Raw genomic sequence first — 23,330 nt, 5'->3', positions numbered from 1 at the left:
TTCGCATCGGAATTTTCGCCGAAAGATCAAATGAGTTCGAATCACCCTTGATTGATTGTACCTGATTGATCGGTGTTGATTAATTTTGATGTGAGCTCGGATCCCGTTGAAGAGCCGAAGATCGACGATCAGCAGCGATGAAAGGCTTGTTGCCCATTTTGATTGTAATGCTTAAGAGAAATGGGGCATATGTACCCCTTCGATACACCAACATTTCACACCGATGAATCAAGCTACTTACCTGAAAGGGGCCACAATGTATCTGCAATTACGCTAAGGCATGTGCTCGATCCAGTCTTGACCCACAATCAGCTTCTTGATTGTGTATAATATACACACGCAATTTTATACACTTTAAAGGAATCTAAATCAGATGTCAAACACCTGCTCGGATACAGCCTTTTAGTCACTAGTAAACGTCATCATTGTTATCATGACCTTGCACTGCATCTGCATCTGCATGTGATATACAATTCACTAGGCTCTGGAGTTCAGCACTCCCAGCTTACGTCCGCCCTCCATGACACCCAACCCGTCCTTTCTGTCCCCTATTCCAGGTGTTGGCGGGTTCGAAGCAAATTGACCCCTGAATCTGAATTGGTTCTCCTTATTGCCGTTCGCAGATTCGCCTACTGGGTTTTGTCTATACGATGAAGTGATCGAGGGTGTTGTCGGGCGAGTTTGCGTAGATAAGTAGGGTGGGCGTGTACTTCTGGGCCTTTCGATTGAGCCCGAAGTTGAAGAAGCAAGATTAGCAGGAATAGGTATTGATTTCTTCCGACCACCACCCAGTCCGCCAGGTATAGTCGGGGTGGATAACCCTTCTTCCCTATCCATGGCTCGGGCTCTCATCATGGCTTCTTCATCCACAGGGTCGAAAAGGTCATGATCGGTATCAGTCTCGTTATCGTCCACTGTGGTTGAGCCCATATCGGAAGGTAATACCGGACCCATCATATCGTTGACCATTCTCGAGATACCCTGTGACATGGCCTCGCTCATGGCATTGACTGCTGATTCGCCCAGGTCGTTCAGTACCGGTGTTGGAGATACGGAGGGTGAGAGGATGCGAGGAAGAGCAAGAGACAGATGAGCAGGATAGACGAATCTGTCTTGAATGACTGAGCGGAGTCGAGATAATATGAGTTGCTCGAGTTTGGGTATATCTATATACCAAATCAGCTATCACCCGGGTAAAGGAAATCGCGAGCGCAAATGACTAACCTTGAAGTTTTGCCCTACTGCCTAGTAGACTGGTGATTTTCAGATTGAGGTGGAAATCGGGCAACAGACTGACGTGGATATGCTGCCTTTCTTCTATTGGTTGATGCAATTGAACACTCAACTAGTCATGACGTCACTTCACGATCAGCTACACGAGACGAATGCGAGTCTAAGTTTAAGCTGACTGACGGTACCGCCTATCGAGACCAGCTCTACACCTAAAGATACCGGTAATACCGCAAATCTGGGTCTTGGAAAATTCACTAACACGGCGGTGGAAAGGGAAAGGGATATCGAGTCTAGATAATCTACATCTATTTCTGCTCGCTAAAGCCAGTTCTCTGTCAGCACACTGTTCGTGTGAATCGAAGGCTGATATCTTGATTAAAACATTGACGTACGATTCTTCCTTGACCATCCGCAGGCCGTATCCTAGCATTGGACAATAAAGGATACGCTTTCCCCAAAGATAACGAAGTAACCTCTATCGGATCCTACGGTTTATACTCATCAGCCTGACATCTTATACAATCAGTAAGCCCAATGAGACACTTACTAGCCAGCTTAGATTCGAGCCCACGGGATTTAACCATTTCTCTATACGTTGTCTCGCTCCTTCCTCTCCATTCGCTGACAGGAGGTCGTTTCTATACCCTTGCAGTACCTACAAACAAAATGTTCAGCAGTGCTCGCGACAGAAGTGAGGGTATGAGCTGAATTTACCTGTGCTAGCAATACATTCACCCAATCTGTCGATTCTGCAGCATGAGTAGCCATCTCGTAATTCGTTTTCTGCAGCAGTTGCGCCGGCGGGGGCGGCGGGACAGAAGTCGTTGACAGAAGAGCCTTCTGCAATGAGTGAAATTAACGTCAGTCGACGGGTTCGCGATTTAGGTATGAAGTAATGACGGCCAATTGGCTGACATACCTTGGCTTTCTCCGCTCTTTTCTGCCTCCATCCTTCCGTGTCTAGTTCCTCCGAAGGAGAAAATACCACATATCGCACGAACAGCAGTATGATCACGAGGAAAGATGCTTGACCTAGTATGAAGCCTTGTGTGAATGTCCACGAGGACGTGGAAGGCGGTATAGGGGCCAGAGCAGGCGGTAGTGGAGGATTCGACATGGTGGAGAGACTAGGAAGGGTTGATTGGGATCACTTGAATCGATTGGAGTGTACAAGCGTTATATCGACATCGTAAGTTCAATGCAGTCCTTCTTGGAGTTTCACCAGCAGTTCTGTATCCTGTACTGGCTGTTTTGTAAATCCTGATGCTGACACACTAGAGAGAAGACTGCTTCCTGTTGCTGTTCAATATGCAAGTCATTTCGTGAACATTATTTTGGAGATCGTCATGTCGTATTTCCTCGTTCGCGTTCAACCGGCATTCCTCGGCCATTCATTTAATCTCCACCCTCACCACAGGAAAAGCTAAATGACACCTCCATTTTAGGTGTCAACAATCCACTCACTCCCAATGGACGCGCCTGCCTTTGGTTTCCTTTCCTTCTTTTCGTCAAACCCATTCTTCTTCCTTCTTTACCGCATACAACTGAACATACCAGCTATAATCGTCGCATCGTTTTTCATCGACGTCCACTTGCCCATACAACACTCAGTAAGTCGAATTCGTCCTAAGACCAATCGGACAAGTCAAGATGTCATCTAACGGTATACTCCAACAATCTAAAGGTAAGTCATTTCCGCTTTTTAATAAGAAGATAAGCTGACAGTAAATTCAGCTCAACCCACCACCACTCAGCCTCAACCGCCTTCGTTCTTACAGAAGAAAGGACTACTCGGTGGATCGAGAGGGGGACCAGCGTATGTCGGCGTTCACTATACCACGCAAGAGATGAAGGGCTAATTAGCAATGGAAATGCTGGATAGCTCGATTGTTTCTCCAACAGACAATGTGCTATCGCCATGTTCCGCTAAGTTGAGCGGAGCTAAGCAGAAGCATTTCGGAAAGTGAGTCACGTTTCGCTCGACCTGCTGATTCCCTCGTGTTTCACATTCAGCTTGATCAGTCGCTGATATATCTGTTCTTATAGGGGGAAACCAGTCTTATTGGCCAGTCAACTCTCGCAACTCGCTTCGTCAGGCTCCAACCAAAGCGTCAAATCAGATGCGAAGATCGATTTCTGAGCTGTAGCTGGAAATAGCATTTCCCCGTCCTCGAGATACCGAAATCCCAGCTTGTCCCTCCTGATGCACTCTGTCGGACAGCTTCATCGCTCAACGCTCGTTCAGTTGATTTCCCCTCTGCAAAACGTCACCTCACCATATAATCTCTTTCAACAGCGACATGCCTGTGCCCTCTCCCAGCTTTCCTTTCCTTTGCTTTCGACTGTATTTCATCTTGGCATATCGCATGACGGCTTGTACTGTACTACTTAACCCAGCATGTACATGCATGACATTCTATTTGATTCTCGCAGACAAGATCTTCACGATTTACGTTCTCCGGTCAACCTTTCAACCCCTCTAGAATCCATGTATACACGGGTGACTAATTAGCCTTTACGTCAGGCCAGAATCGCTGCTCATACCACAAGATAGCCTTGAAAGCCTGCGACAAAGATATCAGCTAGTCGTCTGCCTGCATGGTCGGAATTAAAAACGCGGGGAAGAAAGCGGATTTGCGGACATGATGCACAAGTTGAGTGGATATGAATAGGCTCAACTTACCTTCTCACACCTCTCAGCAGCTTCACTGCCCAGCTCAAGCTCAAACTTGTTCAAAGCGTTCTCGCATCTCTCCACGAAGTCCGTAAATTTAGGTGTTGTCCAGTTCTGCACGAACTTGACTAATGCTTTTTGAGTCTCATTGGAGGACGTATTGGCTTGAGAGAAGGTCTTGGCGTACAGCCATGCTGAGTTGTATATCTGGTCGGGTAGCAAAGCAAGATTAGTGTGATTCATCATCATTGACCGAGAATTTCAGGTGGTTTTCCCCCATCGAAGTGATTGATGACTGGTATTTAATGATATAATGATAAATATGCTGGAAGCCAGTTGCGAGCAAACTCACCTTCTCACTTGCCCAAAGCACAAGCATGCCTTCTTCGATACTACCCAACGCCCCGATCACTTGGAGATAATCGATATAACCCCTTGTTATCGGACTATATTCGCCTAAAAGCCCGTATCTGTCCAACTCTTTTTCACGGGTTTCAGCATTGAACACTTCCAATTCGTGTTCCTTCGCTACAGAGAGGAACCAGTCTGTTTCTCTGAGGAGGTTGGTAGCTGACCATCCCAGAATGGGGACTAGATCCGAAGCGGGGAATGGGCGGATATGGTTGTTTGATGGCGATAGAGAGATTTTGGCGAGAAGGGCAGCGGTGTACTGAATCGAATCATATCGAAGTTAGCTCGTGAGAGTGCGAGTGAGACTGAATATACCGGATGACCATTGCGAACCATAAATAGCGATTTGGAACTGTCGTATATGGACAGAAAATCATAAATATATGGATGGACACCCACCTTGATACCTCCCTCATATGCGAACAAGTAATCCTGCTTCAACCATTCTTTCAGTACACCAGAATCGATCGATCCTTCTCCTGATTGTTTGAGAAACTGATGCTGCGTAGCAAGCTTGAAGTCGTCTGCCTGCGAGGATTTGCGATAATCAGTATCAAGTCATGATGGGACACAGCATGGAGGAGATGCGGAGTGTGGGAGTGAACAGCATCATAGTAGATGGCGCCGGACTGTGTACAGTACTTTTGACGCACGTATTTCTCAAGGAGATAATCGGTGAATTTCTGCTTATTGGTCATGGTGTCTTATTTCGTTCGCTTAGATGTACTAGAAGCAATGATGTTTGGTCAAAGATGAAGTACGCAGATAGGCGGTTAGAGCACAAGTGCCTTGTACTGTATGCATGAGCAGCTGAAGCGGGTTTTCCAATCGCTTTCACAAAGTCCTCTTCATTGGGAGCGTTACCAAGATTCTGCGGATTTACAATCGGACAATTTCCTTAATCAGGGTTCAGGATACAGTTATCAGATCTCTTTTTCGGACCGGCATTACTTTGCCTCGAGCGCCGTTGAGCGGGAGTCCGCTTGATGTTATGCATTTTGGGGAACCTTGAGCTGAGCTTCTCATAATTGCTCGAGCGCGAGCCTATTCGAGATATTACTACGACTGTCATTCCAAACTTTCGGGATATGTTAGTGTGTATATGATCTCGTCTTTGACTTGTTGTCAGGACTCAAGGAACGATCATACAGGATGCATCGACAAAATACCGTACGATACGCGCCTACGAGTAACGATGGGTTTGACCATCAAACTAGACAATCCATTAAGTCATGCTACGAGCGGATCCTCCATTTTGAGCCGCGACCAAGCATCTTGTCAATATATGCGAAGAAGATGCAAACGAGGCTGACATGATAAGGTCTAATTCGAAGTACATGGAACAGATCTGATCTGATCTTCCTCGATCGGCATGAACTGACCTGTCGAAGTGTCCCATAGATGCACTGCTCCCCGCACCGTCTTATCGCTTCGTATCACCGCAATTTCTCTGGGTAGGCGAGTCTTAGCCTGAAGCTCCGTTCCAACAGAAGCAGTGAAACCAGGTGCTGCCCAAGGCTGGTTGACTGTGATCTCTATCGAGTTTTGCTGAGCGTCTGTCGCCAAGATCCGATCATATGCAGGGGTGAAAATGATGCCATCCCTCGAGTGGCTGTGAGTGTCTCGAGGAGTCCAAGAAATGGTGTCGCTCATCCCTTCGTCATTCGTAATGGTAAGTGTTAGATCCTACCGGTATCTCAATGTCAGCGACGCACTCGTTCCGCACCAACATTAGACGAGAGAAGCAGATTGCTTGTAAAAGGGGAGCGACTGACGTGTTCTAAGACCTCCAGCGATTCCCTTGTTGATCGATCGACTACTCCGAAACCAGGCTTGATATAGACTATACTCTCAACTTCTATTTGGGGATTGTCCGAATCACTGAACCCAGAAGTACCTTGATCGTACGTATAAGAGCCGCCAAGAAGGGCTGTTCTCCCGAGGAAGAGCTCTTTCCTAGCCATCGTTACTCCTAGGTCTGACAATCTGAAGCGGAAGGAGCCAATCTGCGTCTCGTCATTGTCATTTGAAACAACGGTATGTATCTCGCGATGCCCCGTTCTATGGTCTTTGTGTTTGATCGTGACTGAACATGAGGCTGCCCTCCCCGGTCCGTGTCCCATGGATGTCTACCCCTCACCCCAGTGATAGACGAGTAGAGATCAGCATTGAGACATCAGCTCCTCGAGGTGAGAACGATTATTTCAATCCTCAATCAGGAAGCTCACTCTCTTCTCCTTAGCGCCAAGCGGAATCCCCACTGAGATGGTCTCGCCTTTGAGAGAGAACGTATTACCCCACTCTAAGGTCCGAGTGTGCTCTCTTCCCAAAGCAGGCCGGGTAAAGGTGACATATGCTTTTTGAACCGCCTCACCGCACGTCCACTTCTCTTCATCAAGGATACTCACGCTTGACTTCGTGTCAAACTCAAAGGCTGTGGGCTGTGGGTAGGCTTTGGCTGACTCTTCGTCGCCTGCGGCCCTGTGGACACCCACAGATCTGTATAATGTCAATTGCGCAGGGGCGCGCGTCCCGTGCGTCTGAGTGACGATTGCGGAATCTGCAGGAGAGTCGATCATGAGGACTTTTCTAAGTGTTTGATGCTTGATGCTTGATGCTTGATGCTTGATGCTTGATGCTTGATGCTTGATGCTTGATGCTTGATGCTTGATGCGAATGCCGGGTGTTGATGTTCTCAGCAGGGGAAGGGTTTTTAAACACGAGGGAGGTGAATTTTGTGAGACAAGAGACAAGACAGTGCTAGCGCCCTAACACGAGTTCAACCGTTGGCACATCTTTCTGCTTCTGCCTGGGTCTCGATTCTCCATGTTCTCATGACGCTCCTATGAGTGAAATATGACGAACGCTAGGAGATCAAAGGATGCTCTGAGGTAGCTCGTCTGGGCAAGAGCAGGACAAAGCTCCTTCAGAACAATATGTTGCGACCGGTGCGGCGGGGACCATACCCGAGACCCATCTCGTCTGTGTGCATAGTACAGTACCAAATCTGGGTTCTGACAATCTACAATGATCTCGACGAGTCCCTTTCGGAAAATCATGATCCATCTACTTCACAGTCGGTCGGGCTTCTGCTGATACCATCTCGACTTGACTATCGTCTGCCTTCAATCTGTCGGTCCCATCACCATCGTCCGAATGCGGAATTTGATCACCACCAACTCGACGGACTCGGATGCTGCAGAAGGCTACATCATCATGTTCACCCTCAGCCAGGAGCCGCTCGACCTGTCCTTCCTCATGATCCGTGTACAGTGCCGTGACTCCCTCTGCCTCGGGTCGAAAGGCAAATCCGCGGTGATCTGTATAGTAACTTCTGGTCCCGCCACCAATTGGGAGACTTCTGCCATTTACAGTGACTTCCCATTGTGGGATTAGACTCTGCATCCCGATCGAACCGACTCGCCGAACAGTGACAGCCGCAAATGCCACTTGTCCGTCATGGCCATCAGGCAGGTATTCGGGTACAAGTCCCACATCATGTTCCTGATAGAGGGCAATGACTCCCGTTCGTTCGGGCCAGAAGCTCAATCCTTGACACCTAGAGGGCGTCCTAGTAGTGCCTCCACCAACTATGGTGGACTTACCATCTATAGTCACTATCCACTTTGGAAATGGAGCTCCACCGTCCGCACCATCGGTCATCTGAGATGGGGCACAGTAAGCCAGATTCAGTTTTGCGTCAATCTCGTTATCAGCAGATGTGGATGACTCACTGCTCCCGAAGATCGGGTGTCCCTGGATGACATGTTTTTGGCGGACATTGATAGTGGCTGAGCTTATTACGATCAAACAGGTACGAATCAAGTCAGTGTACTGAAGCAGGGTTCTGATACGTCTTAGGCTCGGTTCGGAAAAGTGATAACTGGGTTGGGGATAAGCAAGTTGATCGATATCTGAAGTATCAAAGAGGGACAGCGAGGCTTTCTCAGCCTACTTATAATGGATACATTGTGAGCGTCTCGCACTGCCGTGTATACCAAAAGATCCCTTCATGTCCGTTGTTGCGATCTTAGCGCAGGCCATTCTGATTTGTGTTGATATTCTCACACTCGACGATAGGTATAAAGGAAGTAATCGACGTCATCCCTCGTTGCCTTGTGAGACAGCCCAGACCGCACAGCAGGCAGGTGTCACGTATACGGCTTGCGGGATAGCCCGATGCATCTTGCTGTAGTCTGTTCCTTTGGCTTATATCCTTCCTCGGCAGTCTCCTAAAATTTTCCCGCTTTCGGACGCCGACTCTCCTGATGAGATCGTCTACACAGACGGCCAGAACCGTTGTTCTAACCATAGAGTCCTCTTGAACACCTACGACGAAACTCCAATCAGCCATTCTGCGACCCCTTATACGTGTGACACATATCGCTTCTTGCTCGCACATCGTAAATGTGAATGGGGCAGACTCACATCTTCACACCTCTGAGCTAGATCACTTCCCAACTGCACATTTGACCCATCCAGAATCTCCGCACACCCATCCACGAATTGCTTGAACTCGGAGTTCGTCCAATTGTCTATGAACTGTTCCAGCGCTTTCTGCGTTTCCGTCAGGTTCTCGCTCGGGAAGGTATGTGATTTGGCGAAAGACCAGGCTTCGTAGTATGCCTGAGGAGGACGTGCATCAGCCTGTATATCTGTGACTCCACGTGCATGTAACGCAGTATGCAGTATGCAGCCAATGATCTGCAGTTCGGTCCAAAGAATGACTTTGTTCCCAGGTTGACTGACGGTGACATGACGATCACCGTGATGTTCCGCGATAACGATGACGATGGGTATTGGATGTTGGAGATGACCTGACCTACCTTCTCCATACCCCATAGAAGAGTCAAACCCTCCTCGATACTCCCCAGACCCCCTATCGCATGCAAGAAATCCACGTATGCTCGAGTGATCTCGTTGTATTCGCCTAACAACGGATCTTGCCGGGCGTTATAACCATCGAATACGCCCAGCTTGTATTGGGAGGCTGTGGCTAGGAAGAAGTCGGTTTCTCTCTTCACGTTTGCCAATGAAAACGCCAGGACTTCGACGGATCGCGAGACATTAGATGGAGAGAGGGAGGAAGAAGTTGGGGATAAGTGAATTTTCGATAGAAGGGCCGAAGCGAACTATGTGATCGGTCGATGGCTTGATCAACTTGACTCTCTTGATTGATACTCGGAATGAACGGGCCAAGCGGAAGTATGAAGGAATGTAGATGGAAGGGCAGCCCACGAAGGGTGGACAAAGTCCCGCATCTTCTGTTCACTCACACGCACTTCTGATAATTGAAAGACGGAAACACACTCAGACATGGATACTCACCTTGATGTATCCCACATAAGCGTACAAGTAATCCTGCTTCAACCATTCTCTAAGCGGTTCAGAAGCGATCGTACCTTCTCCAGCGGCTTGGAGGAACGGGTGAGTAGTAGCGGCTTTGAAGTCGCCCGCCTATCAAAGAAAGCAGCCTATGAGTACCTTTGCAGTATGATGATTCAGACAAGACAATTGGATGCAAGAGTCGGCGATGGTACGCAATAAGAACGAACAAACGAAGCGAAAGAAGATGTGAGTCAAGTTGAACAGCGCGGCGCAGGGGTACCCACGTATTTGTCGAGTAAATAATCTGTAAATTTCTGTTTCTCACTCATCATTTAAGACGTGCTTTGGTCGTGTCGTGTCTCTGAGTCTCTACGAGTATGTGGGCATGAATCAATCGATACAAGTGGAATAAGATGACCGAAGATCGACTGGGAGTTTGGGTTTGTAATTGTTAATCAATTGCGGAGAGTACGAGTACCTGGACGGACCACCTCCACATCAACTCTTTGCGGACATCCGCCTCGGCGCGGTCTTGCTCAAATTACGAATAGAATAGAATACTAAATGATCGCCTTCTCTTGCGCATAGAGCGTGCTTACGATCCAAGGTTTGGATCTGTGGACGACCAGTTCAGGAAAGCATGCTGCAGAAACATAAACACTTCGGTAGAGCTTGAGCATGTGCCAGACAGCCAAACAATTGATTCTCGGAGTGCGCAATGATTCCCAAAGCTGCTCCGGGCCACGTATGGTCTTCGCATTCCCGAGAAGCTCAGACGTTGACTGCGATCTGGACCATACGGACATAGATTCCGAGACTGCTGTTGTATCGGTATACAGGGTGGATGCATCCCAACATCCTATCCCAGATCAACTACAAGCCCATAAGTGAGTGTCCAAGGTCAAAAAAGTGGTCTATTTCTTCTTGGGAGCTTTGTTGGAGATGTCCTCAACCTTCAATCCTACAAAACGAGAATGACATATCAGCATTGATACATGCAAAAGTGAAATATGCGGAACGACGCTGGAGAGGGGGTCGATTCAATGAAGAGATTTTGTGCTTGTCGAGATGGCAATGTAGGACGTAGAGAGTAGGATAAGAATGGTCTGCGGAACACGAACACTACTCACCAGGGGGAAGGGATTGCTTCAACTTCTCGGCCTTCTCAGCATCGTCAAGGACCAAGGTGTAGAGGTATCGAGAACATCTGATCTTGAACTTTGTGACGTGGGTAGGAGCCTTCTTGGCGGCTTTGGTCTTGAGGGAGGCGGAAGTAGGGGTTTTGAGGGCTGTCTTCTTGATTCGGGCAACTATTGTATCATCACAATCAACAAATACGTCAGCATCCTCATACCTCCATCATGCATTCGAATAAGACTGAGACCAAACTCACGGGTAGCGTCCTTTCGTCGAGCGATCTCGAGGAACTTTTTGATGTCTCGGACTTGTTGAGGCTGTCAATGAGATACACTTTATGTCAGCTATCGCATTCCGACGCGGTGTGGTCTATATCCAAAGATCATTCTTCTTCGTCTTCACCATCTAACGCCTTCTCATCCTTACCCTACGTCCTAAAACTACCGCTATTTCTCCTCCAATCCAGGTCTGATCCGTATTCAATTTATCGCCAGGGCTCCTTGCAAGTCTAAGTCCAGCGTCTGATGGTATGACCTGTTCGGCTACGGTTTCCTCCATCGATGATCCACATCTCGTCCTTCCTCATGGTCATCTGATTTCCTTCATTCCTTGCTCCTTGACTTTCTCGCGTTCTAGCGGACAAGCAGTCTGCAAGGTGGAAAGGGTGGACCATACTCACCATTTTGATAGTTGACCTTGGGTTTTGAAGGTTGAAGAATAGGACACTCGACACCTGAAATTGAAGAGACAGCAAGGGGTAGCAGCGACAGATGCAGCAGCAACGACAGCGACCAAGCAAGCAAGCAAGCACTGGCAGTGGGTCATGGCTCGCATGGCAATCAGAAATTATTTTAACAGACTCCATAACGAAAACGCCGAATTAGTCTCACGGTGGCCCAGCAAAACTCCCGGAGCCGTCTGAAATGTGGCACTTGTATGGTGTGATTAAACTTGAGATCAAATCGAAATTGTCGGGTTTTAGCTGTTTGATACTATTCACGCCTCCACTCTTAAAGCCGACCCACCATAGCGCCAGCGCCTTACCCACCGTTCTGCCCTCACATTCCTACCGCCGTACCCACCATCGATCCTCAGCATCTCACCACGTTGGGTTGGGTCTTTCAACTTTTCACCTTCACCTCATCATCCGTTTGATCCTTCTTCTCCTCAGCCATCAAGCCATCAACAAAAACCATCAAAATGGTAAATCGCTTCTCCTACTCCTAGGCATCACGTCCTTCTTCGTCGTCGTCGAAGATGCAGACAGTAAAAACAACCCAGCAATGCACAATACGGAACTCGGACGACTATTTCTAGTTTTCATCGATTAGATTAGTGGGAAGAGGAAGATCGGTGGAACGGGAAAGAACCCCAACGATAGAAGAGATAGATCGGTGTATGCTCTTCGCCCCTTCGCTTGACCTTCACATCTCATTTATACGGAAGAATCCGTATAGATGGGTTGAAATGGTCAAGAGGGAAATGCGAAAAAGCGGAACCGCCTCTCCTGTCTAAGGATCACCGACCACCTTCCGTAACATATCAGTCGAATGAACCTAGTTCACCTCTTCTGGGGTGTGGGGTGATGATTTCGACTTGATCGTATCTGCATGATCTTCCCCTGTCTCCCTAACCGGACGACGCTACTTACCCAAATAGGGATAAGCACGGGACTGGTATGATCCTCTGCAAACCCAAGATACACCATTGCTATTCGATCTGTTCATCTTATCCAATTAAGTCAAATCAAATCGTATTGGGTGATTCCAGATGATTTGGTGATGGTGATGGTGATGGTGAACAGAACAATCGAATAAACCCTAGAGCTCCGACGTGATGCCTATTCAAGAAAACCAAGAAACGCATCGCTGACGTCGTCTCAATGACCCCCCTTGCTTGCCTATAGCCTAAAGCCGCTAAAGGAAAATCCAAGCCAGCTTCCGCCCCTTACGGAACCAAGAAGGCCGCTAAGAAGGACCAAAACCCTCTTTTCGAGAAGAGATCCAAGACTTTCGGTATCGGTGAGTAGTCCATTGCTCGCTCACATCTTCACTCGCCATTGATGCACACACCTTGTTCTATCATATTTCATCCTCCCGTATCTTTGAGTCGCCTGTCAATCGTCACAAGAGTTCGCACTGACAGCCTTTTGTAATCTGCAGGTGGTGACATCCCTCCCAAGAGAGACTTGACCCGATTCGTAAAATGGCCAGAGTACGTTAGACTCCAACGACAAAAGGTCATCCTCAACCAACGATTGAAGGTGTGTATAACATTTCTATGTCCTCGCCAATAAGTTCAGCAGTATACTGATAGACGGATCATCTAGGTCCCCCCTGCCATTGCCCAATTCTCGCAAACTTTGGACAAGAACACTGCCACCCAACTCTTCCAATTGCTCAACAAGTACAAGCCTGAATCCAAGCAAGAGAAGAAGGCTCGTCTTACTTCCGAGGCCGAGTCCCGAGCCAAGGAAGGTGACAAGGCCACCACCAAGGACAGCAAGAAGCCCGTCTTCGCCAAGTACGGTTTGAACCACGTCATCGCCCTTGTCGAGGCCAAGAAGGCTCAACTCGTTGTCATCGCCGACGATGTCGACCCCATCGAGCTCGTCGTCTTCTTGCCTGCCCTCTGCCGAAAGATGGGTGTCCCTTACGTGATCGTCAAGGGCAAGGCCAGACTCGGTTTGATCACCGGAAAGAAGACCTCTTCTTCCGTTGCTATCACCGACGTCCGATCCGAGGACCAACAAGCCCTCGCCAACCTGGTATCTGCTGCCAAGGCCAACTACCTCGACAAAGCCGAGGAGATCAGACGACACTGGGGTGGTGGTGTCCGAGGTAACAAGTCGTGAGTTTACCCACCCTTGCTTCACACCATATATCTTGAATCGAAACGCTGATGATGCTCGATACTTCAATTTCACAGCGTTGCCAAGCTCAGAAAGAGAGCCAAGGCTGCCGGTCAAGACGCTAAGAAGATCGATGTTTCCCTCTAAGCGGAGGTGTTCGGACTGTAGTGAACTTGATCTTGAGTTATCAGCGGATGAAAGTCTTTTAGGTGGTTTAGATACTGCTGAGCATCTATTTGACATGTATGATATGGCTATAACGACTTATTATTATGTCGCACCATTGGCTTGACTTGCTGCATCGACATATCTTGCATCGTGGATGTGCTCGGTTCAGATGTCGTGTCCAACGACGGATCAATACCATGCCCATTTCTGCATCAGAGGCAGAAGCGATCTACGGTTCTGAATTAATCGCTCTGCGCGCCCGATGAAACACTCAGTCTCCTGCTTCGTAGACAGCTTTACAAGTCCCATCGCATGCAGGCTATGCCATCTAGCATCCTAATACACAAGCACAGAGGAGATATCCATGCATCTTTGTACGGTGGGTGGCATGGGAGCAGATCAACCAATCAATTTGCCACAAACAGTCAACAACGTGGCAGATGACGAGAAACACGAGCCGTTTTTTTGGGATTGGATCGATTTGATGAATGTTGTGTTGGTTATATCCCCAAACTTATTGAGCTCGTACCTCTTCATCTCTTCTCTCCTGAAACTACCATACACGAGCGTCGCCAAACACACGGCATTCGCCCTTCGAACCCTCTTCCGGTCTCGCTTTGCTCACTTCGAAAACACAGGCCATCCGAAAACACACATCCGCTTCCATCATGGCCGAAGCCTCCTCCTCCACCTCACCGTCTGCTGCTGCTCAAGATGACAAACCAGTCCAACCGGCTGGTACATACTCGTTAGAACAGCTCAAAGAGCACAACACGCGAGAAAGCCTTTGGATGTTATTGCATGATAAAGTGTACGATATAACTGCGTTCATGGATGAGGTGGGTTTGTCCTCTTTTCTTTTCTTTTCTTTTTCCCACTGTTCATTGTTCAAGCCAGCTCGATTGGGGGTGAGGTACGGCAAGGCGATGAGGAAGAAGGGGCTCTGGGAGAGGGAGGGAAGCATTCCTGATCAGAATGGAGCATGGCATTCGATGTGATCAGGTCCGGTCCAAGATACACTGTGTAGATTGTCGGGATTGATGGATTCTAGAGCTTCAGAGCCTTGATCGCTCTCTCAGGATTGATGCGTTGATTATTGAAGTCGACAGACTGTATGCTACGGATGAATGAGCCCTTTTTCATCCCGGGTTAGGGGATCAACGCGTCCTATGGGGACGAGCTGGATGACTGGGAACGTGAAAATGCTTTGTTCATGGAGATCATGGACGCGAATATCATGGCCAAGACCAAGACGATCAATCGCTGATTTTTGTATTGTACCGCTATCCCCAGCACCCAGGTGGCGATGAAGTGTTGGTGGAAGAAGCAGGTCAGTTTCTCCTGTTCCCTCTTACCACTGCATCATTGCACTTTCACGAGCTCCAGTGATAATCGATACCACATACACTGGAGCGAACGATCTCGATTATATCATCCAATATACATGGTCTCATCGAATTGTGTCTTTTTTTCTATAAGTGCTGACCATGCGTTCTCGATGTTATAGGCCGAGACGCGACTGAAGCTTTCGAAGATGTCGGACACTCGGACGAAGCTAGAGAGATGTTGCCTAAGATGTTATTAGGAGATTTCTACGGAGAGGTGAGTATTGCTCTGGGACCGAGGCCTGAATCACGCGATTCATCTCCCACTCATATTGCGACGGGTGGTTGCGCAAGAGAAGTTTTACTAATTCTCATTTGGGACCCGGTGTGATTTCATGTATGTAGAAGAAGACAAAGACGAAGAAAGCTGTTTCCTCGACCGGCGGATCCACATCATCCTCAGGGTGAGTCTCCATTTCTTAAATCGTGAATGTCTCAAATAGCACTACAATCTCGAAGGTGTTCGATCAGAATGACGGCATGGAACTCATGGCGCGGATGAGATGCTGATTGTACGACTATGGTGGCCTTAGATTCCCAATTTGGGTCGTACCTGTTGCCCTCGTGGCTGCTTTCCTCGCTTGGAGAGTGTTCTTGGCTTAGAGAATGGGATGATGACCAGGATTAGTTCGCGCGCTGGAGGAGCGTAAAACCCGAAGTTGAAGTTGAAGATGAAGATGAAGTCAAAGCAGATAGGGGATCATGGTATCATGTTGTTGCTATCAGCTTTGGTGTAGATGTAGATGTAGAGATCAGATGAGTAACGATAAGACCGCACGAGAACCTCACCTCACCGAACACCGAATAGAGAGTATCGAGCGAATTACTCCAATCTCTTAATATGATAGATAGATCGTGGCCCGTCTCGTTGTTTATGCATACATGTTATAGGTTATAAATTACCAGTACATCCCAGGTCTTCATGTGGATCAGTGTGAATGGAGACGCAGCAGCTGAAGACGGAAGACGAGGTACCAAGCGCTTTTCATCAATGTAGACAACTTAATATCGCCTATCTGTGGGTCATGAGATACATACGTTTCACATACGTTTCGACTAGTCAAGGGGGATCACGACCACAAGTGCAATTCTTGATATCCCGGTAATTGTCAAGACTGATTACTTCCTCCCCTCCCACCCGTCTTCGCCCCATGGACCTCCTTTTCGAGCCCAAATATTTTTCAGTACCTCATCCTCATTCCCTATCCCGTTTCCACCGAGACCCCCGTGCTCAAGGGCAAAAGTCAGATCGACAAGTGTGAGCACTTTATCATCTTCTACTCTTCTTTCTTCTCCACCCTCCGTTCCATTTCCACTTGCGCTTCCTCCTACACCTGCTCCTGTGTTGATGTTGATGTTGAGAGAACTTTGGGATACCGCTTTCTCTACCAGGATCAAGCGACGAGTGGGCATGGGTATTGTCGGTCTTGCCTTTTTACTTGGTCTCTCTCTCTCTCTTTCTCTTTCTCTATCTCCGTCCGCGTCTGAATGTTGCGCTCCTCCACCTCCTCCAGGTGTTGACGCTGCTGAGGTATCATTATTGTTATCTTTTTCTTTAGGCGTATTTCCACTTCCGTTTGCATTTGGAGTTGAAGGTGATGCTTGATGTGAAGCTGTTACACTTTCTTTCAATTTCGAAGCCTTCTCTTTCTCTTTTTCCTTCTCTTTTTCAGCCTTCCGTTTCTTGCTTGTCCCGGCTAATGGACTAGATATCGTCGGTGCATTCCCAGTCATCCAACCGTATTTCTTGCCCATCCCTACACTCCGCATAGCGGTCGCATTCGCCATCTTATGCTGCACTTCCGCACTGACATCCCGCGGATTCATCTTGGAGTTTTTACCTGGTTTCTTCTTGATGGATGATTCTCGGATAGCACCGAACATAGGTGTCGAAGACCCTCCGCCAGCACTTCCACTCGCACCTGCCGCGGATTGTACTGCGGGAGTACTGAATGAGGAGGGTGATGATTTACCCATAGGTGTACTTGGTCCACCTCCACCACCATCACCACCCCCACTACCTGACACTGACATCTCATCAAAGGTGTTTGGAATGATACCGTCGGGTTGTAAGGAGTTGGCACGTTCTTTGATACGTTGTAATTCTGCTTCCTTGGCTAATCTGGTCATTCGGAGTTTACGGAATTCCTGCTCTTCTTCTCTGTACATCTTGTTGACTGCATCCATGACGCTATTGGGATCGCTCATTATTCGCTGGTCCCATATTGCGCGCCCGTCTTTGGTCAGAGGAGGCTGCCGTAAATGAGAAGAGGAGGTTCGGTGTTGCTGAGCTTTGATGGCGCGTTGTAAGAGGGTTTTGATACGTTCTTCGATGGTGGATAGGAGGTAGAGTGATACTTCGGGGTCGAATGTGACGTTGTGATTTTTGGCTGCACAGAAAGATCAGAATTGATTGAGATGAGCTGAGCGTCAGCACAACTTGAGGTGAGGTATAGAGATATCCCGAGATGTGTTGATAACGCATAAGATGATGGGCAAGATGGGACTCACCGATAGCATCCACTTTCTCCTTGAGAGCTGTCTTACCTATCAGATCTGTTTTCTTTGCTCGCGAGTTTAAACCTGTAATCGAGCTGTTGGAAGTGATAGCTTTCCCGACGTTCAGACGACGAGCGGCATCTTCCTCGGCCTAAAAATGAGAGTCATCCAATACAAAGCGTGAGTAAGAGCTCGTGGGTCATATGCAAGAAGCAATGCATGAGCTGAAGACATACCCGAAGATCAAATGTATCGCCCTTGGTTTTCTGCATTGTGTACTTCTTGAGCGTTACCTCTGAGAAGACGCGAATATCTAATTCTATACCACGAGCAGACAACCCTCCTCTCTCCTTGGATGTACGAAGAGCCGGCTCGGCTGCTGAGGGTTTTATAATGTTGTAGTGAGCAAAATGAGCGAACAGAATTCTGTATGGTAAAAGTATCCTTGTCGGCATGATGTTATTGACCGTCAAAGGTGGTTGCCACCAGGAACATGGGTCGATAGGCCCGCTAAGATGTCAGGAACTGTATTAGGCACGTCGAATCACCCTCGTTTACGAGTACGATCGCGACAACATGAGCAAGGAGACGCGAGACTGGAACGAGTGAATGTTTTCGTTTTCACTTTACTTTCTTGCTCCATATCAGCTGTAACAATCTTCACATTGGTTTCTGTCCTTCTGTACGACCATTCTCACTGCGTGGCCCGCATCTGCTATCCGATATGGTATGTTTCAGCTGCCCCATATCCGTGTACCGTAACAGCTGATGACGCTTGACAAATCGCAGAACCCCCTGTTAGCAGCTTCGAACGCGACTGGGGCAGGCGCAGATGATGACAAATTATCGGATTATGTGCCCAATTCAAGGGACTTGTCTGTCTCCAGAGCTGTAAGTGATCATTACTAGCTGTTCTGCTCTCGAAAGCAAATGGAGGAGATAGCTAGTCACCCATCGCACTGCTTCGGAGCTCACGCATCATACCTTGTATGAAACAGCCATCAGCGGTCGCTTCTGACGAAATGAACCAGCGACATATCAACACCGCACCGCAGACGCCGGAACCTGAGAGCGAGGACGAGCTGGATGACGAGCAACTCGATGAGGATGATCTGATGAATGGATCAGTGAGTATCTCTACCTGTCCCCACCCCCCAAATATTTGTCGGGTCATCATGTGGTTTTTCTGAATCTGGCAAACTGATCATTCCATTTGCATCTAGTCGAAAGCAGCGAAGAAAGCGGCTCAATCATCAGCGCGAAAAGCAGCAAACGCAGAAAGGAAAGCTCAAGTGGCTGAGATTGGGGCCAAGCGTAGCGCAATGGAGCAAGCCAAGGTGAGCTACGTCGTGCGCAGCAAAATGATTGTAAGCTGACAGCATACGTTAGTTCGCCGACTCGATAAAACGATTTCAGTATCTCCTTGGGCAGACTGAATTGTTCCAGCATTTCATCGATCTCAAGGTAAGCTGAAGATCGCCAACCCGTAAGAGCAATTCAGCTGATTGTGATGAATAGAAACAACGTGAACCTGAATTCGCTAAGATGTTAGATGAACAAATGGCTTCTCAAGGTGGAAGCAAAGGAAAGAAGAAGGCAAAGTAAGCTGTCGACTCCTCCACAGCCGGTAAGAATGATAGCTGACATCACACTCAGTGATCACCGACATCGAAAATCGGAGAAAGAGGAGGATGAAGAATTGTTGAAAGATGAAGATGCTGAAGATGAAGCCTTTGTATTTGAGGAATCGCCTCCTTGTACGTCAGCTGACATATTCAGATGGGTAGCAAAGCTGACACGTTTCGCAGATGTCAAGGGCGGAAAGATGAGAGACTATCAAGTACAAGGACTGAATTGGATGGCATCCTTGCACCATAATGGTATCAACGGTATCCTGGCGGACGAAATGGTAAGTCGCCAACAGTTTGTCGGTAGAAGCGATCAGCTGACGACTTCGCGCAGGGTCTGGGTAAAACACTTCAAACTATCTCTTTCTTGGGTTATCTGAAGTTCCACAAGCAGATTGCCGGTCCTCATCTTATTGTCGTACCGAAATCGACGTTGGACAATTGGCGTAGGGAAGTTGGCAAATGGGTTCCCGGTTTCAACACGCTGGTACTGCAAGGAACGAAAGAGGAAAGGGTGAGCTTGTACGCTGCGACTATTGCGGTAAGCTTAGCTGACAAAATCGATATCACAGCTCGATTTGATCAACAAACGAATTCTGACTCAAGATTTCAATATCCTCATCACATCTTACGAGATGTGTTTAAGGGAGAAATCGACACTCAGGAAATTCAGTTGGGAGTACATCATAATCGACGAAGCTCATCGAATCAAGAATGTCGACTCATTACTCAGTCAAATTATCAGAACCTTCACAAGTAGAGGTAGACTATTGATCACCGGTACACCGCTACAAAACAATTTGCAGGAACTATGGGCCTTGTTGAACTTTATCTTGCCGGATGTTTTCTCTTCATCGTAAGCTCGCCTTCTTCTGCGTCTAATGACAAAGAAGCCGACTGACTGTCTGACTCACAGCGAGGACTTCGATGCATGGTTCAAAACCAAAGATGATTCCGACTCTGATGCGGTGGTCAAGCAGCTACATAAAGTACTTAGACCTTTCTTGCTCCGAAGAGTCAAAGCCGATGTAGAACACTCTCTCCTGCCGAAGAAGGAGATCAACCTGTATGTGGGTATGACGGAAATGCAGAGAAAATGGTACAGGATGTTATTGGAGAAGGATATCGATGCCGTCAATGGTGAGTCAGATGACCAACAAGGACTAAGAGATTTCGTACCAGCTGTACCTAATATGTTGTATCAGGTGCTTCCGGTAAGAAGGAAGGCAAGACCAGGCTGTTGAATATCGTCATGCAATTGAGGAAGTGCTGTAATCACCCATATTGTGAGTTAGCTGTAGGTATCCCAGCGAAGTCTCAAGTCAGCTGACTCTCTGTTGGCAGTGTTCGACGGTGCCGAGCCCGGACCACCGTTCACCACTGACGAACACCTGGTCGACAATGCCGGTAAAATGGTCATTTTGGACAAATTGCTGAAATCGATGAAAGCCAAGGGATCAAGGGTATTGATCTTCTCTCAAATGAGTAGAGTGCTGGATATCTTGGAGGATTATTGTCAATTCAGAGGACACCGTCAGTCTACTTGACCCCATCTTTCCGCAAATCTAGCTGATGAACCTTGCTGCCCATTCAGAGTATTGTCGAATCGACGGGAATACACCGCATGAAGATCGTATTTCTGCCATCGACGATTACAACGCGCCCGGAAGTGAGAAATTCGTCTTCCTCCTCACGACCAGAGCGGGTGGTCTGGGAATCAACCTAGTTACGGCCGATATCGTCGTGTTGTTCGATAGTGATTGGTTAGTAGGGTTCCAGAACCCTTTCCGAACCCGTTCTGAGCTCATTATTATGCCCATAGGAATCCTCAAGCGGACTTGCAAGCTATGGATCGAGCGCATCGAATTGGTCAAACCAAGCAGGTTTACGTGTTCCGATTTATCACTCAGGTAAGCTGCTCTCAACGTATGCTGACTATGCGTGGCTGACTGGTCATTGTATATTATAGGACGCAGTCGAAGAGCGTATTCTTGAGAGAGCTACGCAGAAACTCAAGCTTGATCAGATGGTTATCCAGGAAGGCCGATCACAACAGGCTCAAAAAGGTAGGCGCACCCAATACTTGGTCGAAGAGGCCGTCAGTGCTGACTTCAAGGTTGCGTAGTTGGTCAGAACAAGGATGAGTTGCTTGACATGATCCAACATGGTGCCGAGAAGATCATCAATAATTCTACAAGGTGAGCTGAGACCTGTATGTCTTCTGAAGCAATCAGCTGACATTTCTGACAGCATGTTGATCGACGACGATATTGACGAGATCATCAAACGAGGAGAAGACAAGACAGCCGAGCTGAATAGTAAATACGCTGGACTCGATTTGGACGCTTTGAACAATTTCAAGTCTGAATCCATGGTGAACACATGGGAAGGAGAGGACTATGCCAACAAGGTGAATTGTCCGCATTGCTTTGGGATCCGTCGAGTGAAGCCCTGGCAGCTGATTGTTCGGGTGCGTCTGCAGCGAGGTGGTAAACCGCTATTATGGATTGAACCAGCAAAGAGAGAACGTAAAAACAATTACAACATCGATCAATACTACAGAGACTCCCTCAATACCTCGGCACCCAAATCCGATAAACCTAAGGTGTCACGACCTCCAAAGCAGATCAATATCAACGATTTCCAATTTTACCCAGCACGTTTGGTGGAATTGCAGGATCGAGAATGGGATGCGCATAGAAGGGCTCAGAACTACGTTGTTCCCGCTCGTGAACCGGAAGAGGGGGAGACAGCTGAACAAGTCGAGGCTGAACGTGCGGAAGAACAGGAAAGGATCAACAATTGTAAGTTAGGACTTCTTCCAAGTATTAGATCAATGTGAGGAATCAGCTGATTTGGGCATCTCGCACAGCCGAACCCTTGACCGAAGAAGAGGTTGCAGAGAAAGATGCATTGGTGGGCGAAGGTTTCCCAGATTGGCAAAGAAGACATTATCAAGCCTTTGTTCGGGGAGTGGAGAAGTACGGTAGAGAAGCCCTGGACAAGGTTGCTATTGAGGTCAACGATCATTCGGAAGATGCTGTCAGAGATTATGCTGAGGTGTTCTTCGAGAGGTATAAGGAGTTGAAGGGTGAGTGGGATCTCCTCGTTCAGCTAAGCAATGCCTTTCCACGATCTCGGCGCTCAGCTGATGTTCGGCATGATATAGATTGGGAAAAGGCAATGGAACGAATCCGAATAGGAGAAGACAAGATCCGAGAACAGCAAGACCGAATCGATGCTTTACATCGTAAAGTCAAAGCGTCCCGATACCCATTGCAAGAACTGAAAATCATGTATGGGCAAAATAAGGGTAAAACGTATAGCGATGAGGAAGATAGGTTCTTATTGGTCAGGATGCATCATCATGGAATAGAAAGGGATGATTGTTATGAGTTGATCAAGAGGGATATTGGAGAATGGCCTTTGTTCCGGTGAGCAAAGTCTTTCTCGTAATTGGATCACCATCTGAGGAGACGTCCTGGTCAGACTATTGAGCTGAATTTGAATGGGATACACAGATTCGACTGGTTCTTCAAATCGCGTACGCCGGATGAACTGAAAAGACGAGCTCATACGTTACTATTGTGTGTGATGAAAGAAGAAGAGAAAGGAGGAGCGGCGGAAGAAGATAAGAAGCCTGTCAAAGGGAAGAAGAGACCCATTGACGAGCTGAAGACTGCACCTGGGTCGAGAGATACTACGCCGAGTGTCAGTGGGCAAAAGAGTGAGTCGCGTTTTCCTGCTTTCCGTTCTTGCAAGTTCGGACTCAGTGCATCTATCATATTGACGTGGTCTGGTTTGATGTTACAGGCAAGAAGAAGAAGGTATAGAACGGACAGGGATAACGTGATTGAGCGGTACTCATAACGTGATACGTAGACTGGAGACGAGAACGAGAGATTTGTAGTATTTGTATTTTTGTTCCGCCATGCATCAATAGAGAATTCAGTTGAAAGAGCTGAGTTCTTCATTAAGCCATCCGGTCATTCGCAATCATGGTAATCGTTCGTCCT

The 23,330-nt window shown here is 47.8% G+C and overlaps 11 protein-coding genes across 11 annotated transcripts; 4 read left to right on the top strand and 7 right to left on the bottom strand.

The window, feature by feature from the left end:
• Window positions 1-477: 477 nt before the first annotated feature.
• Window positions 478-2,350, bottom strand: I303_102554 (uncharacterized protein; the record flags this gene model as incomplete). The annotated part of the gene is made up of 7 exons (XM_018405908.1): window positions 478-1,166; window positions 1,225-1,345; window positions 1,414-1,551; window positions 1,626-1,718; window positions 1,781-1,888; window positions 1,948-2,073; window positions 2,153-2,350. The coding sequence occupies 7 exons, from the start codon at window positions 2,348-2,350 to the stop codon at window positions 478-480; spliced, it is 1,473 nt and encodes a 490-aa protein (XP_018264402.1).
• Window positions 2,351-2,883: 533 nt separating this feature from the next.
• Window positions 2,884-3,373, top strand: I303_102553 (uncharacterized protein; the record flags this gene model as incomplete). Its single annotated transcript, XM_018405907.1, has 4 exons — window positions 2,884-2,917; window positions 2,968-3,049; window positions 3,116-3,196; window positions 3,280-3,373. The coding sequence occupies 4 exons, from the start codon at window positions 2,884-2,886 to the stop codon at window positions 3,371-3,373; spliced, it is 291 nt and encodes a 96-aa protein (XP_018264401.1).
• Window positions 3,374-3,737: 364 nt separating this feature from the next.
• I303_102552 (uncharacterized protein) lies at window positions 3,738-5,016 on the bottom strand (the record flags this gene model as incomplete). The annotated part of the gene is made up of 5 exons (XM_018405906.1): window positions 3,738-3,797; window positions 3,917-4,114; window positions 4,260-4,577; window positions 4,718-4,846; window positions 4,972-5,016. 5 exons carry the CDS (start codon window positions 5,014-5,016, stop codon window positions 3,738-3,740), a joined length of 750 nt encoding a protein of 249 aa, XP_018264400.1.
• Window positions 5,017-5,641: 625 nt separating this feature from the next.
• I303_102551 (uncharacterized protein) lies at window positions 5,642-6,282 on the bottom strand (the record flags this gene model as incomplete). The annotated part of the gene is made up of 2 exons (XM_018405905.1): window positions 5,642-6,004; window positions 6,094-6,282. The coding sequence occupies 2 exons, from the start codon at window positions 6,280-6,282 to the stop codon at window positions 5,642-5,644; spliced, it is 552 nt and encodes a 183-aa protein (XP_018264399.1).
• A 1,102-nt stretch (window positions 6,283-7,384) lies between these two features.
• Window positions 7,385-8,085, bottom strand: I303_102550 (uncharacterized protein; the record flags this gene model as incomplete). The annotated part of the gene is made up of 2 exons (XM_018405904.1): window positions 7,385-7,981; window positions 8,053-8,085. The coding sequence occupies 2 exons, from the start codon at window positions 8,083-8,085 to the stop codon at window positions 7,385-7,387; spliced, it is 630 nt and encodes a 209-aa protein (XP_018264398.1).
• A 511-nt stretch (window positions 8,086-8,596) lies between these two features.
• I303_102549 (uncharacterized protein) lies at window positions 8,597-9,975 on the bottom strand (the record flags this gene model as incomplete). The annotated part of the gene is made up of 5 exons (XM_018405903.1): window positions 8,597-8,647; window positions 8,747-8,944; window positions 9,145-9,450; window positions 9,647-9,775; window positions 9,931-9,975. 5 exons carry the CDS (start codon window positions 9,973-9,975, stop codon window positions 8,597-8,599), a joined length of 729 nt encoding a protein of 242 aa, XP_018264397.1.
• A 585-nt stretch (window positions 9,976-10,560) lies between these two features.
• On the bottom strand, window positions 10,561-11,341 carry I303_102548 (60S ribosomal eL38 domain-containing protein; the record flags this gene model as incomplete). Its single annotated transcript, XM_018405902.1, has 4 exons — window positions 10,561-10,607; window positions 10,777-10,956; window positions 11,040-11,100; window positions 11,210-11,341. 4 exons carry the CDS (start codon window positions 11,339-11,341, stop codon window positions 10,561-10,563), a joined length of 420 nt encoding a protein of 139 aa, XP_018264396.1.
• Window positions 11,342-12,333: 992 nt separating this feature from the next.
• Window positions 12,334-13,781, top strand: I303_102547 (uncharacterized protein; the record flags this gene model as incomplete). The annotated part of the gene is made up of 5 exons (XM_065968573.1): window positions 12,334-12,360; window positions 12,690-12,804; window positions 12,946-13,046; window positions 13,113-13,633; window positions 13,712-13,781. 5 exons carry the CDS (start codon window positions 12,334-12,336, stop codon window positions 13,779-13,781), a joined length of 834 nt encoding a protein of 277 aa, XP_065824645.1.
• Window positions 13,782-14,470: 689 nt separating this feature from the next.
• Window positions 14,471-15,790, top strand: I303_102546 (uncharacterized protein; the record flags this gene model as incomplete). Its single annotated transcript, XM_018405900.1, has 5 exons — window positions 14,471-14,641; window positions 15,096-15,132; window positions 15,310-15,404; window positions 15,533-15,591; window positions 15,721-15,790. 5 exons carry the CDS (start codon window positions 14,471-14,473, stop codon window positions 15,788-15,790), a joined length of 432 nt encoding a protein of 143 aa, XP_018264394.1.
• Window positions 15,791-16,306: 516 nt separating this feature from the next.
• On the bottom strand, window positions 16,307-17,958 carry I303_102545 (uncharacterized protein; the record flags this gene model as incomplete). Its single annotated transcript, XM_018405899.2, has 3 exons — window positions 16,307-17,577; window positions 17,699-17,837; window positions 17,923-17,958. The coding sequence occupies 3 exons, from the start codon at window positions 17,956-17,958 to the stop codon at window positions 16,307-16,309; spliced, it is 1,446 nt and encodes a 481-aa protein (XP_018264393.2).
• A 243-nt stretch (window positions 17,959-18,201) lies between these two features.
• Window positions 18,202-23,147, top strand: I303_102544 (uncharacterized protein; the record flags this gene model as incomplete). Its single annotated transcript, XM_018405898.1, has 23 exons — window positions 18,202-18,291; window positions 18,476-18,577; window positions 18,685-18,813; window positions 18,910-19,023; window positions 19,076-19,150; window positions 19,205-19,287; window positions 19,343-19,443; window positions 19,495-19,595; window positions 19,649-19,828; window positions 19,887-20,170; window positions 20,231-20,454; window positions 20,520-20,600; window positions 20,659-20,847; window positions 20,909-21,077; window positions 21,137-21,224; window positions 21,284-21,380; window positions 21,440-21,512; window positions 21,565-21,724; window positions 21,797-22,118; window positions 22,187-22,405; window positions 22,484-22,748; window positions 22,836-23,041; window positions 23,128-23,147. 23 exons carry the CDS (start codon window positions 18,202-18,204, stop codon window positions 23,145-23,147), a joined length of 3,372 nt encoding a protein of 1,123 aa, XP_018264392.1.
• Between the last annotated feature and the right edge of the window lie 183 nt (window positions 23,148-23,330).

This window comes from Kwoniella dejecticola, chromosome 3 (genome assembly GCF_000512565.2).
Source record: "Kwoniella dejecticola CBS 10117 chromosome 3, complete sequence".
In the NCBI taxonomy this organism is placed as follows: Eukaryota; Fungi; Basidiomycota; class Tremellomycetes; order Tremellales; family Cryptococcaceae; genus Kwoniella; species Kwoniella dejecticola.
This window is presented reverse-complemented; position numbering and strand designations above follow the sequence as displayed.